Source organism: Clinocottus analis, unplaced genomic scaffold (assembly GCF_023055335.1).
Source record: "Clinocottus analis isolate CAN_PGR_092001 unplaced genomic scaffold, fCliAna1.0.p SCAF_16, whole genome shotgun sequence".
Lineage (NCBI taxonomy): Eukaryota > Metazoa > Chordata > Actinopteri > Perciformes > Cottidae > Clinocottus > Clinocottus analis.
The window spans coordinates 4,553,106-4,567,553 of record NW_027175887.1 but is presented as its reverse complement, the minus strand read 5'-3'; the positions used below and the strand labels follow the sequence as shown (position 1 = coordinate 4,567,553).

Sequence of the window (14,448 nt, the reverse complement as noted above, 5' to 3'; positions counted from 1 at the left end):
TAACTTTTTTTCCTTTTTCTTTCCTTTTTAATTTTTTTCTTGTCCTCCAAAAAATAAACCTCTTTGAGAGCCGTGGTTGCCTCCACTTCCCCAACTTTACGGCTTGCAAAAGTTCACACGGAGACTTTTGGTGCTGCGCTGGGAAAGAGGATGTAGCCATGGTTACTCGAAGCTCATACCAGCATTACGAACCGAAGGGGCCTCACAGGGCTGTCCTCTCAGCGCCTGCTTGCTGTATCGTCTGCCTGCTTCAGTTAACACGCAGTGGATTCACAGGACAACGTGTACGATTCGGCTCCTAAAAGGAGTCCTCGTTTTGTAAATATGTATTTCAGTCTCGTCTGGAGCCTCAGCAGAAGTGAGCAGTTTCATAAAAATAAAAAAAAGCCTTGTAGATCAAATCAAGGTTTATTGTTTTAGCTGACGAGGACTCATCCCCTAAAGATCTTTTAGTTTCTGCTGGCCTCTGCACGCTCACAGAGACGAAAACTACTCTGACCTTCAGCCGAGTGTTAAAGGATGTCTAATTTTACGGCTGCTGTTTTACTCTTTGATGTCGTTAAGACAACAACAACAAGGAAAGACGGTCTGTTGTGCTGTGAATCCGCCCTCAATGTTAACACTCTAACCCGTGAGGAGATGCTTCTCTGTTGCCACGAACCTAACTGCTAACAACTCGACAAACAGCTCACCAGCCGAGTGCGCGCCTCAGTGTGTGTGTGTGTGTGTGTGTGTGTGTGTGTGCTGGCCTGTCAGACTTGGAGGAAGAAGGAAGCGGTCTTTTCACTTCTCCCTGTGTCACTTTCCCCTGAGGTTTTCCATTTTTGTAAATAATTAATGGTGTGTGTCCTTTATGGCTCAGATGCATGTATGTGGTAAATCCCATATTTTCCTGCTGTATGTAGCTCACACAGCATTACAGTGTGAGAGCAGGCTGCAGGGGTTTGGACTGTTGGCTTCATTTAGTCTTTGTGTTTAGAGTGTTGTCTTAAAGATGTCTCTCCTCAGAAGTGTTTGTGTCCAGTCAGTAGGAAGTGATTTGACCTTTGGTCCGGACCGAAGCTGCAGCCACAGTCGTCTCTGAGCTCATCGTCTTTTCTCTGAAACAGAAACGTCCGAGGATGAAGACGACTACGACAACGAGGAGGAGGAGGAGGAGTCTGACTCGGACGAGGACGGCGGCTGCGAGGAGAGCGGCCTCGGTCTGCTGGCCAGGTTTGCGGCGAGCGCGCTCCCCGTCAGCTCCACTCCATCCAGCGCGTTCCATGACGGCAAACAACGCAGCAGGCAAAGCACTCTGGGTAAAAAAAATACGTCATTTTGTAAAGTAGCAAGAGATGAGTGGATAGAAACGGTGAAGTGTCTTTTTCCTCGTCTTGAAACCAGAGCAGCTCGTTCTGAACAAACGCTTCGTCTTCTACGACGTCCACACCTTCCAGTCTGATCGTGATCATTTCTTTTTGTGCTTGAGCAGGTTTACCGCCTGAGCGATTGTTGAGCATTATATTATTGATCGTTGGTTAAATATTAATTTATTTCTAATTGTCACATCAGGCTGCAAGTAATGATTCAGTCTTCAATTATGTATTAGTTTTAAATTGATCAATACTCCTATTCACAGTTATTGATTTAAGAAAATCCAACACCCGAGTTTATTACTGTGTGTGTGTGTGTGTGTGTGTGTGTGTGTGTGTGTGTGTGACAATAAGAGTGTTTCCACCCTGTGACCCTGTCCTCTGCTCCATCAGGGTCATCAGAGTGCGAGTGGTCTGACTCGGGCTCGGACCTCCGCCTGAGGAAGTTTCCCTCTCTGCTTCACGGCAAACGCTCCGCCCCCGAGCTCCCGCTGTTGCCCCCGGCAACCCGCCGCATCGACCAGACCAGCCCCTCCAAGCGGGACGACGCGCTGCCGGCCAAACGCAAGCCTCCGCCCAAACCGCCGACGCTGCTCTCGCCGCGGCAATTCAGCTTCGACCTCGCCTCCCCCGGGTTCGGGGGCTTCAGCGAGGACGAAGGCTGGACCCGGCGCCGCAGCGAGAGGATCTTCCTCCACGACGCCACCGCCTCGGCCAATCAGACGCCGGCGGCGGTGGCCTCTTCCGCCAGTCAGAGCTCCTCCTCCAGCTCCGCCCCGCCCCTCACCCCGAAGCCAGCCTCCAGACCCAAACCCTCTCCGCCCGCCAGGGAGGGGAAAGACGTGGTGAAGGTGCGTCAATAATTCATCGGGTTGTTAATCCCCAACTGAGAGGAGCCTGAAGCACAAAGACACTCGTGTCCTTCCTTCCCACCTCTCCTTGCTCCTCTTCCGTTTCTTCTGTGTTAGTTTCACTCGCCGCCTCCCTCAAACTCTGGTTCCCTCACATCCTTTTGTCTCCCTCGACACCTGTGTGTGTGTGTGTGTGTGTGTGTGTGTGTGTGTGTGTGAGTGTGAGAGAGAGCATGTGTTTAAGTGTGTGTGTCATAGTGCCAGCAGGGTTTCCTAGTACTTCAGTCACTGCAGCACTCCCCTGCTGTCTGTGTCGTGTTGCTGACAAGAAAGGACAACTGCAGGCAGCATCCCACCCTCAGTGTGTGTGTGTGTGTGTGTGTGTGTGTGTGTGTGTGTGTGTGTGTGTGTGTGTGTGTATAGACCTGTCCACTACGTCCTCAGTGCAGTCACTCGTATGCATGGTTTTAACTCTGTGTGTTGTGACTTTTGCAAACCAGAAAAAGAGGCCGAAGGACTCTCCTCTGCCGGTGAGCCCGTCCGCTCTGTGCAGCCCAATCACAGACGTCCCTGCGCCTCTGAGCCTCAGCCCGGCACGCAAGAGCCAACCGAAAGCTAAGCCAAAGGCCAGAGAGGTCAGTGGGATGATGGAGCAGCTGTCTGTACGGGTGTGAACTTAATTATCCTGGCAAGGACAAAACCATAACGTTTAAGTCGTCAGATTGAAGTGTGTTTCATTTCTTTTCACACGTGCACACACAGTAACGTTAACGGATAGCTTGTGTTCTTCTGTTGGTGAGAAGAAGAAGAAGAAAAAAAAAGTAAACCTCTTGCAATGTGTGATTTCTTCCAAAGTGTTGCATTACTCTCCATCTGCCACCAGCCACAACTAGAGTTTGTTTTGGAAACAACTAAAGGCAGCTGAAGTGTGTGCATAGCTCTTTGTGGTGGTGGAACAGCAGAGAAAAGATTGTGTATTCAACAGCATAAGTGTTGTAATATGTTACTGCTTCACTTTGAAAAGTTAATTTATGGTGCGTCAGCCTGCTAGTTTGGGGGAGGGGAGGAGAGGCCGCCTCGAGTGCATCCGCTGCAGCAGGAACACCGTACAAAATAGTTTAATTTAATTAAATTGTATTTTATTTCATAGAGCCCAAAATCATAAATCTTCCTCAGAGGGCTTTGCCGTCTCGGGACCTTCGCATCGGCACAGGAAGAACTCCCCAAACCCGATCTTCCTGTTTGACTTCTTGGATATTTAGTGCTGTTAAATTAAAGCTCCGTTGTGTTTTTTTTGCAGCCCTCCAGAGGCGCGGTGAGCCGGCTGATGGAGAGCATGGCGGCGGACGAAGACTTCGAGCCCAACCAGGACAGCAGCTTCAGCGAGGATGAACTCGTCCCACCGTGCGGCGGCGGCGTATCAGAGAAGTCCTCCCCGCCTGGTGAGTACACACAATAACAGCACCCACCGCTGCTTCCACACACAGCCGTACAACCGCTAACGGAGCCGGTGTCGCCGTTGTGTTCAGCTCCAGTGCAGTGTGTGCTGGATAAGGACTCTCTGGTGGACGGACTCCGAGTTTTGATCCCGATGGACGACCAGCTCCTGTACGCGGGACACGTGAACACTGTCCACTCCCCCGACATGTGAGTACGCCTTTTAAAAAAGCCTGCAGCCCAGTGATGGATGTGCTGACTTTTTCATAGTGGAAACGCACACATCTGTTTGCACTATTACGAGCGCCGAATCAATCAGTGCTCTCCAATTTTTGTCCCCGCGGACGTTTGTTGTCCTTGATTCCAGAAGCACCTGATTCAGCAGCACTTTGCTGGAGGACGAGCGGAGAACCACCAGACGTTTAAACTAAAGGATGTTGTGAGGAAGCGTCTGCCGGTGCAAACCACTCATCTTACTTAGAAGTTGTTTCAATAGAAAGCTAGAGCCTGCTGCTGGGCGGCTCAGCTTGGCGTGAAACGGCTCGCCCAACTCAATTGTTGTTTTCACGTTTTTGGTTTTTGCACCGATTAAACAAACTATTCCTCCGAATACATCAAAAGTTGCACGCACACAAACTAATTTTGGTCATTTAGCTGCCGCTCAAATCCGGAGTGGCTTAATTAAAAGAAAACAAACAGACTAAAGCCCTGTTCAGACGGGATTAATAATCCAGGGGAGTGTGGGTATTAGTCACGCTCTGCTCCCAGCAGTGTTTGGCACACAGACTATAGTGGTAGTTGGTGAAAGACAACACACTCCCCCGGCCTGCCGCACATGAAAGCGGTCCGAATCAGGTTAAAAGTCGAGTCCTGTCTCTGGCAAAAGAGACAGCCGATCTTCCTCTTGAGGCTCCGGGCTCCTTTTCCTCTCTCACCCACAACGTTTTGACCCCGATCCCCTCGTTTCCTCCCTGCAGTTACAGTGTGGTGGTGGAGGGGGAGCGAGGGAACCGGCCGCACATCTACTGCTTGGAGCAGCTGCTGCAGGAGGCCGTGAGTTAACAACCCTCTGCATTTGTGCTCGAGCTCGTAAACGCCACGCCTCCGAGACTCTGTGAGGAGTTGGAGACCGCGCACCAAGTCACCGGCGATTCTTCCCCTGTGTGCAGATCATCGACGTGAAGCCCCCGTCGGTGCGCTACCTCCCAGAGGGAACCCGCATCGCCGCCTACTGGAGCCAGCAGTACCGCTGCCTTTACCCCGGCAGCGTCGTCAACGGTGCGGCACCAGCGCAGACACGCACCCGCCGCGCACACCATGAGATGCATGATCTACTCACACTGGCAATTTAATTGTAGCTGTCCGCACAGACGGATATAAAAAGATCTTTACAGAGTATGATTCAGCACCGTTTATTACTTTAACTGGCTGGACGGTAATGGGAGCATAATTAGTCTGAGCACTTTCTATTCACTTTGCTTTACTGCAATGAACGATGAGCAATAACGCCGAAATAACTGGGTGTCACCCAGTTGTAGGAGTCAAAACAATTTTTTTCTGTATCTGAACTGTGTCTAAATCAAATGGCCTCAGCTTACTTTTGACCCTTTTTCCGTCCCGTAAACAGGAAGCTCCGATATCGACGAGAATGACGATCTCATCACGGTGGAGTTTGACGACGGCGACACAGGCCGCATCCCCCTCTCCCACATTAGACTGCTGCCGCCGGACTACAAGATCCACTGTGAGCGCACACACACACACACACGCACACGCACACGCACACGCACACACACACACACCACAGGGATGATGAAGTCTCACATTTTAATTGCATCTTGCCCTCACTGCTTGGTTAGCAAATAGTGTTGCGTGTGTGTCTGTGTGTGTGTGTGTGTGTGTGTGTGGGGGCCTCGGTTCACGCCTGTCAGCTTATGCATGGACGCTATCTATTTTCGTGTGTGTTGCTGGTTGTAGCATAATTGTTTTCCCGGTAGAGGGCTGCTAACTTACAGCTGTTCGCCACTATTTGAACTGCTGTGTGCGGATGTGTGTAGTTCATCCTGAGACGTTGTGTTGCCTGGTTCCGCCTTCATGGCCGTCCACTTTAAATACTGTGATGACAACCGGGCTTCCTGAAGGAGAGAAACGACACAGAGCACCAAACACAGTGTCAAATTCCAGTATTTTCTCGGCGGCTCTTTGTGCATATCTGAAGCTGGCGTAAATATTTTCCTTTTTGCCGGCCAGGTGCTTCCAATATGTTGATGTTTTATGAGGGAGTGAACTCTGCACAGTGCACACACACTCAAAGCGTAAAAATATCCAATCATCTTGGCGGAGGTTTGCATGTAACCGACAACAGCACAGATTTATTTACAGCTTCTCTTTTTTTTATTGCATCAAAGTGCAGCAGTCATGATGAGAGCATGAAGAGCATACAGTCTAAATATTTCCCACGCACCATAAAGCCCGATGGCTCTGTGCTTCTGTCCAGGCGCCGAGCCGTCCCCGGCGCTGCTCGTGGCCAGCTGCTCCAGGAGAAGAGTTCGCAAATGCAGCAAAGAGGGCAAAGAAGCGGGAACAAAGCTGGAGGACAGCGCTCCGAAGATCAAAGGAAAACCCGGCCGCAAACCCAAACCCAAACCAGGTGAGCGACTCAAAGTGCTTCCTCCTGAGCTGATGGATGGATGGATGGATTGAGTAAGAAACCTTGTTTTCTTTCCTCGGCCTACATGAGGCTTTATGCTTGACTTTTAGTATCATCTATATTCCACTTGATATTTGTTAGTACCAACCTCCCGACCCGCTGCTGATCCTGCTAATAGATAAAATCCTGAGTCTAATTTAACTTGACTCCAATGCATCAGCGACAGTGCTGCTGGAAACGATGAGTTTCGTAGAAATGATGGTCCAAACGTGTCAAATCTGTAAGAACTATCGATGAAATAAACGGTAATGTTTCCTGTGGGAGGTAAAAATAATGGAGGTGGCGCTTAAGATAAAACTAGTGAGTTGTACATTAAGTACTGCCATCACGTTTGCTTTCTTCTTCCAGTAATTCCCAGGGACCATTAAAAGACATCTCCTCACGTAGCGGAGCCAAACGTGTGGGCATAACGTAGTAAAATGATGACTTTCACATTATTTGCCTCAGTGCTTATTGTGGAAGAGCAGAGTTTCTCTTCTGGGTTTAAAAAACAAGCTTCAATACGACGAACTTAAAATAAAAGATCTGGTTCCTCGGCCTGCTCTTAGTGCTTCTAAAGGCGTTCACGAGGAGTCTGTTAATCGCCCGTGGACTCCAATATGAATCCAGATAATGTTCAGGCCCATTTATTGCCTCGAATGTTGTCAGAAACAAATGAAAGTGTTACTGTTCCGCTGTAATTGGAGAAAGTTTGCTTTGGCTGGTGAGACAGCAATAAATCTTTTAAATCACTAAAACGACGCAGAGGAACCTGATGTGTTCTCATCTGCTGTGACAGTTTGAGCGAATATGAGAAAAAGTTATATAAATTTATATAATTCGTGTTGATAATTAGGATTAATAATAGAAGTGAGTTCCATGCAGTTTGTTGCTTTCCTTATTTTTACATATTTATCATGGAGACAAGTAAAAGGGTGAAATCCAATGCAGTGTTTGATCCTCTTAGTATTTTGATTAATGTTTTCAAAACGGGACCAACAAAAATAGCTGCAGGCTCAGAGAGATCTTTCATCAAACCTCACATTTTTGACCATGCCTGTCATCTCTGATATCGGTTCCACGAATGTGCTCCAACAGCTCGGTGGTTGTTCTGTAAAGCTCAGGGTCTATTACTCTCGCTGTAATAAATGGCATGTCTGATGTGCTGACGCTGGCCTCCTTTCTGCTGGGTAAGCACTTCTCAAATGCAATGTTTCTTAAGTCTGAATTGTTGCTCGTTTGTCATCTGGTCCCAGCATGCGAGGCTGCAAAGACCACAAACATCACCAAGCCACACAATGAATATGTCAGCACATCCGGCCCAAACAAACAGAGTTCTTAAACCTTTTTGTGGTCTTTCCTTTCTTATTTTTCAGAGACGTCTTTGAACCCAGATGGCCGAGAAAAAGCCGATCCTCCATCTTCCTCCACGCCGCCCGCAGAGCGACCCCAGGCTCCAGCCAAGCCTCCCCAGGACAGGACGTCCTGCGTCCAGAAGGCGGCTCTGGAGAAGCCCCGACCCGCCTCCCGGCCGTCAATGGGGACCCAGGCAAAACCATGCCGCAAAGGCTCCTCCACCACGTCTCCGGCAAGTAGCCCCACCCTTCCCAACCCGGGGCCCAGGAAGCCCGGCTCCGCCCAGCCTTCTGCTCCTAAACCAGCCCGCGCTCTGCCTCCCTCGCTCTACCCCTCCACCTATGGAAAGGTCCTGACGGTGGATCTGTACAGCGAACCCAACCTCAGCTCGTACAACAGCCAGCGCAGAGAGAGAGAGAGCGGCAGCGGAGTCAGCCCCACCGCCATCAGGCCAGTGTCCAGACCCGCCATGGCGCCGTCATCTACTGCGCCCAAGTCGAGCGCTTCGGCCACGTCCAGACCCGCCTCTGCTCCACCCAAAACCAAACCCTCCTCGGACCACCACGGCGGGTCCAGACCCAGCCACAGCTCTGGACTTCTACCGGGTCCCATCTCCAGGCTGTCAACAGGCAAACCTGGCTCTTCGCTGACTCCCAGACCGTCATCGTCATCTTCACTGTCGTCGTCATCATCGGCCCCGAGACCCAAACTGAAGATGCCGTCCGACCAGCTGTCCTCCAGACCGAGCTCCCTCTCCAGGCCCAAGACCAACCCGGGGCAAAGTGAGGCGGGCTCAGGGCTGAGGCGCAAGTCCCTGTCTGCAGAGCCGCTCGTGAAGCTCGACCACGAGGGCGTCACCTCCCCCAAGACCAAGAAGACCAAGGCTCTGATGTTGCTCGAGGGTCGAGGCGTCAGAGGAGACCACGCCCCCATCGCCACGGCCACAGCCAATCAGAAACTGCTGAAGGCTCGGCCAAAGGTCCCGGAGCGAGGCTCTGGCCTGCAAGAGAAAGACTCCACCTACAAAGCGCCGATGCTGGTCAAGGAGAAGGCAGAGAGTCGAGGAAGTGCTGGCAGAGGACAGGAGAAGGACACCAGAGAGGAGAAAGGGAAGAAAGAGGAGGAGGAGAAGAAGGTGGAGAAAAGAGAGGAGAGAAAGATCAAAGATGAATCTCAGAGTAGCAGCAGCTCCGAGTCGGAGGAAGAAGGCGAGAAAGGCAAGTTGAAGAAGAAAAAGAAGAAATGCACCTCGAGTTGCTCGTCGTCCTCGTCGTCCTGCTCTGGTTCCTCCTCGTCTTCTTCGTCATCGTCCTCTTCGTCATCGTCTTCTTCCACCGATGACTCTTCCTGCAGCTCAGATGAAGAGAGGACCCCAACGCCTCCACCAGGCCCCGCCACCCCACCTCCAGTGCAGGACAGGCCGAAAGAAGAGACGAAGGTAGAAGAAGAAGAAGAAGAAGAGGAGGAGGCGGAGGAGGAGGAGGAGGATGAGGATGAGGAAGAGGAGGAAATGAAGAAGGAAGTGGAGGTTAAAGTGGAGGAGGAAGAGCTGTCTCCTCTCTCGCGTTCTCCCTCCCCTTCAACCTCTCCAACTCCCTCTGCTCCTGCGCCCGCCAAACCTGCTAAACCGGCGACGGGGAAGGGCTCGGGGCAGCGGGGGCGTCCTCCCAAGCCGAAGCCCAGCGGGGCCGAGGGGAAGGTGGGGAGGCCGAAGCGGAGAGAGGGCGTCCACCTCCCCACAACCAAGGAGCTGGCGAAACGCCAGAGGCTTCCCAGTGTGGAGAACAGGCCCAAGATTTCAGCCTTCCTTCCAGCCAGGCAGCTGTGGAAGTGGTTTGGAAAACCCACTCAGGTGAGAAGAAAAACCAGAAGAGCGACGCCAACTGTCTTCTTCCAAATATCTCCTTTCCCTCTGTGACCAATCTGTCCTCTTCTGACCCCACAGAGACGCGGCATGAAGGGCAAGGCGAAGAAGCTCTTCTATAAGGCCATCGTGCGCGGGCGGGAGATGATCCGCATCGGGGACTGCGCCGTGTTCCTGTCCGCCGGCCGGCCCAACTTGCCCTTCATCGGCCGCATCCAGAGCATGTGGGAGTCGTGGGGCAGCAACATGGTGGTCAGGGTCAACTGGTTCTACCATCCGGAGGAAACCAACCCCGGCAAGAAACTCATCGACAAGAAGGTAGGAGCCCGAGGCCGCACTCGGCCGCACTCTTCAGGATGCACGCCGAGAGCTTTTTAACTTTCTCGCGATGAGGGAAGAGACCACGTTTTCCATTCGTGAGGTCTGGTTGAACCCGTGACGACGGGCGCAGAACGGACAGGGAAGCCAGTCGACCGAGGCTAAGCCGCTTTGTGAAGAACTTTTGTCTCTGCCAGGATTTGAAAAGGTCATAATTATAAGAATAGTCTTCACATTTCATCACTCTTTGTACTTTGTGGACACGGTCCCTTGAGTTTTGAGACCAGTTCTAGAAATCACTGACTCAACTGGATCCTCCTGGAGCTGCAACGTCGTCGCCATTGTTCAGTCACACGACTCGATAAATCACTATCGGAGAATTGTGATTTGTCACTCGGTCAAAGATAATTTAGTTTTGTAAGTGTATTTCTTCTTTAATAAAAGAAGACTTACATTTCAGGAAATGTAAGTCATGAAATTGGAATTATTTAGTTCAATCTCGTAACTAATGGACCCTCCCTTCTTAATTTTGCTCTCTTATTTCCTCATTGCAATACATCACGCTACAGTATCATTAAATAACCATGAGATCACCACGATGAGGTCGATCATGACTTTTTTAGTATTTAATCTGTGATTCGGTCATCGCTGTTGTCAGACTGAAGACATTTTTGTGTCCAGTGAGTTTGAAGCTTTTTGCTAAAACGTGTCTGTCCTCTCCAGAACTGGGATCAGATGTGTGGCCAGTCTTTACCAGCAGCTCTGCACTCGTCCATCCAGAGGAAGGACTTCATGGAGGTGAGCGAGAACGAGGCGTTGTGCAGCTCGCCCGTCACACGACCCTCTGACGTACCGTAGCGTGTGATTGTGGGTCAAGTAAAAGAAACGTCTCAAAAGAATGAACCGCTTCAAGTAAAAACATGAAGCTTTAACGCTTTGTTTCTTTGTACTCTCGGCGATCTGGAAAACCTAGAAACGTCATGAGATTTTAAAAGGTTATTTGAAGGCCTGAAAAAGTCCTTGGGGGAGGAGGGGCGGGGAAATCCCAGAAATTTAGAAAAAGTTACGGAAATGTGATATATTTACGTCAATTTACGCAGAGTTTAAAATAATTCATATGCTTTTAAAAGAAAGACGCTCAAAACATAAGCATCTATAAATGTTTATTCCCATAATCAAACTGTTGTCTCTCATTCATTTGTTTAATACTTACTGTACGCATCCTCATTAGTTTAAATACTACATTTCATCACTTTTTTCCGTTTACACCGAGATTTCACAAAATGTTTAGTCGTGGAAATCCATCGGTCAGGATGTGTATGACGGCTGCCTCTGCGGTTCACCGTCTAGTCAGGAAAGACTCATGACCCTCTGCCTCCGCAGCGCGCCCTCTACCAGTCGTCCCACAGCGACGAGAACGACGTGCAGACGGTCAGCCACAAGTGCCTGGTGGTGAGCGTGGAGGAGTACGAGCAGATGACCCACACGCGCCGCTACGCCGACAGCGAGGACCTGTACTATCTGGCCGGCACCTACGAACCCACCACCGGCATGATCTTCAACACCGACGGCGTCCCGGTCATCTGCTGAGCGGCGGCGAGCCAGCTGAGCGGCTCTCCGGGCCTCGCGAGGAGCGAGCTCCCGAGTCCAATCTTTTTTCAAATGAAACTCGACCGCTCCGGCGCCGTGATCCGCTTCAAACGGACGGGCGTGAACAGCTTCGACTACCGAGACGGGAGACGCCATCGACAGTATTACAAGGAAGGAGTCCCCTGAAACCTTTTGCACACGCGGACTCCATCAGCGCTGCGCTGCTGGTTGTGTTCACGGGAACGCTCGAGTACACACGAGCCCCGCGGCCTCACTTTCGCATGTAAATAAGCTCATGAACACGCAATCGCACCTGCACAGACACGTGTAAATACTCACCGCCACGTAATACACACACAGTTATATAGAGGGAAGTATGAGTGTTTTATTTTCATGTAATAGATTTATGTCAGAGTACTTTTTTCTAAAGAGGTTAACAGTCGAGAAGCTTTAATGAACTGTGAATGATGATGAGGAGGAGGAGGAGGAGGAGGAGAGAGGCCCGTGTCCGGACGGACAGACGGACGCACGCAGACGGCGGTGATGTGACGTTGTGATTATGATGTTGCCGTGGTGATGTTACAGTCATAAATAAATGTATCTACAGAACAGCAGGAGCGACGGACAGAGGAAGAGACGCACAGAGAGAGAAGTAGAGACTCCTTCCATTGCTGTCCAACGGAAAGCACTCAACACTTAACGTCTAGCCTCCTCGAGTTTAACCCCTTAGTTCCCCTCGACAATCCTGACTCGCGAGCTGTCCGTGTGCTACGAAACCCTCCGAGTCCCTCAGAGACTCAGGCCTAAAGAGAGGGGGAGGAATCTTGTACGATTGAGAGCACTTCCCATTTTCATCTTTAGTTCCTGTTCTTAAAGGAAGAATCCACCCTGAGAAGATTTAAACACTATGAAACCAGCTGCTGCTGAACGAGCATGCGGGGAGACATGGACCTGAGAGGAGCGAGAGACTCCAGAGTCAAAGAGACGCAGCGTAGCTCCAAGAGTCTGTGTTTGAGAAGTAAACGTCAACACTTGATCACAGAGGGACTGGATGCACTGCACGCTGATGCAGCGGCAGTGAAGCAGGCCCACAGGGTGGATTTGTCCTTTTTTTAAATATTATTTTAAGGTGTTTTCAGGGTTGTAAACATTGCAGTCGATCCAAGATGCATCAAGGTCGTGGCGCTGATAGGCGGCATGAAGCTGCCAGCACTGATTACATCATGAGCATAACTCAATTTTAACAGTTATCTGCCACAGTTTGGCTCCATCCATTCGTTTCGGCTGCAGTGTTTTCGACCTCTAAGTGTCCCGTGTGTTGGATTTTCGTTTTTTCGTTTGCTTCTGCTGCTTTATGGACATCGAGCTTCGGTCGCGTTGCTGCCCTCCAAGCGATCATCTGGCATGAGTGCACTTTGAATGAGCTCCGCTGCAGAGGGCACGTTGTGAATGGGAGTCTTGTCCGTCTTCCTCGAGTATTCACCCAGCCCCGCCCCCTTCGAGATAGACGCAGGTAAACAGACACGCCCCCCTCTGACGCGTTCTTCTTTTCGGTTTCTTTCTGCTTCTTTCCACGTGCCTATAGTTTAAGCGTTTTTAGTGTGAGACTGTTGAATGTCGTGCTCAGGGTTGTGAGCGTTTGGGCGGCCTTACGATAATGACGATGATGACGATGATGATGATACGCCAAATCTCTTTTAGGCCCCGCCCCCTATTCCTCCCGTCATCAAAGTAATCAGATTAGTGTTTCCCCCGAGAAAGGCCTTTTAGCTGTGATTTATAATTGAAATCCGTTCCTGAGCTTTTAACCCACTTTGTTACACTAAAGAGTTTGTATCAGATCTATATGCAGTATATAGAATACTATGTGTATGTATATATACATCTATATGCACACACAGTGTATCTGCGATTATCATGTTGATTTTCTTGTGTTACCACGTTGCCCTCTCTCTGCTTCGCTGCAGAGATTGAAGATTGTCTTGTTGATATTCAATAGGTTTAATATTTTCTACTCGTTTGAGATCTTTTTGTCTGATTTCATGATAGGCTATGTCACATGTGTCCTCACTCTGAGACGGCTGCGTAATGTCTGGAGGACGGCTCGAGACGCTAATGTTGTTCTTGTGACGCGTTTCCCATAAAATGACAAAAGACGTCTGCCAGTAACAGTCGAATCAGTCCGGGGAACGACTGATGATGTGCTGCTAGTATTGAAAGTGGTTTAACAAGGTACCGAGCGGCTAGAAGGAGTGTTTTTTCTGAGATTACCCGATTGATTGATTGCCAGAAAATCTTATCTGCTAAAGCCCCACCTGCTCCTCAAGCCTGCTGCTGCAGGCGGAGGCTCGCATGTCTGCAGACAAACGCTGTGAGTGACAGTCGACCAAAATGGATCTCCGGCTGGTATCTCAGCTGTGGGAGCGTAATGGGTTCACGGGTCGTACCGGTGTTTGCAGAGCGAAGGTTCACGTGCCTGTTATGAATGTTTGTTTACCCCTGGAGCTGCTGAAGCTGTGTGTGTACGTGTGTGTGTGTGTGAGAGCGAGGGAGGGAGCGTGATAACACATCACACTCTTATCCTCTGGTATTACCACACACATGCACACACATGCACACCTTTATAACCCTTTTGGGTGTGTGTGTGTGTTATTGCCTTCCAATCTCTATTTGCCCCCCTATCTCCATCCAAAGCCCAGCCTTAGGCCTTTAAACAGGGTCCAACTCTCTCTCACACACACACACACACACACACACACACACACACACACACACACACACACACACACACACACTGCCCACTTCGCCTTCATTTTCATGTGGTGTCATACGTTGAAAGAGCCTGATTTTGCAAATGCTCTCTTTTTTGCTCACCGTTTTACTTTGGCTTGTCTTTGAAATGTTTGTTTTTGCTGTGATTTATATTTTCAACTGTTTTTTTCTGTTGTTTTTTTTGCATGTTTCCGTCGTTTGTTTCCCCCTTTGCTT

General features: G+C 50.0%; 1 protein-coding gene across 4 annotated transcripts in view; it reads left to right on the top strand.

The window, feature by feature from the left end:
* The window catches only part of tnrc18 (trinucleotide repeat containing 18), a 42,578-nt gene extending 28,553 nt beyond the window's left edge, over positions 1–14,025 (top strand). For all 4 annotated transcript variants that reach the window (XM_068579600.1, XM_068579596.1, XM_068579598.1 and 1 more), the window contains 13 exons: positions 1,110–1,301; positions 1,749–2,206; positions 2,707–2,841; positions 3,507–3,648; positions 3,736–3,853; positions 4,621–4,696; positions 4,813–4,921; positions 5,271–5,387; positions 6,141–6,293; positions 7,709–9,540; positions 9,634–9,870; positions 10,594–10,668; positions 11,254–14,025. In XM_068579600.1, coding sequence (XP_068435701.1) covers positions 1,110–1,301; positions 1,749–2,206; positions 2,707–2,841; positions 3,507–3,648; positions 3,736–3,853; positions 4,621–4,696; positions 4,813–4,921; positions 5,271–5,387; positions 6,141–6,293; positions 7,709–9,540; positions 9,634–9,870; positions 10,594–10,668; positions 11,254–11,460 — 3,851 coding nt within the window. In that variant the 3' untranslated portion in view covers positions 11,461–14,025. The remainder of the gene's footprint in view (positions 1–1,109; positions 1,302–1,748; positions 2,207–2,706; positions 2,842–3,506; positions 3,649–3,735; positions 3,854–4,620; positions 4,697–4,812; positions 4,922–5,270; positions 5,388–6,140; positions 6,294–7,708; positions 9,541–9,633; positions 9,871–10,593; positions 10,669–11,253) is intronic.
* The last annotated feature ends 423 nt before the right edge of the window (positions 14,026–14,448 follow it).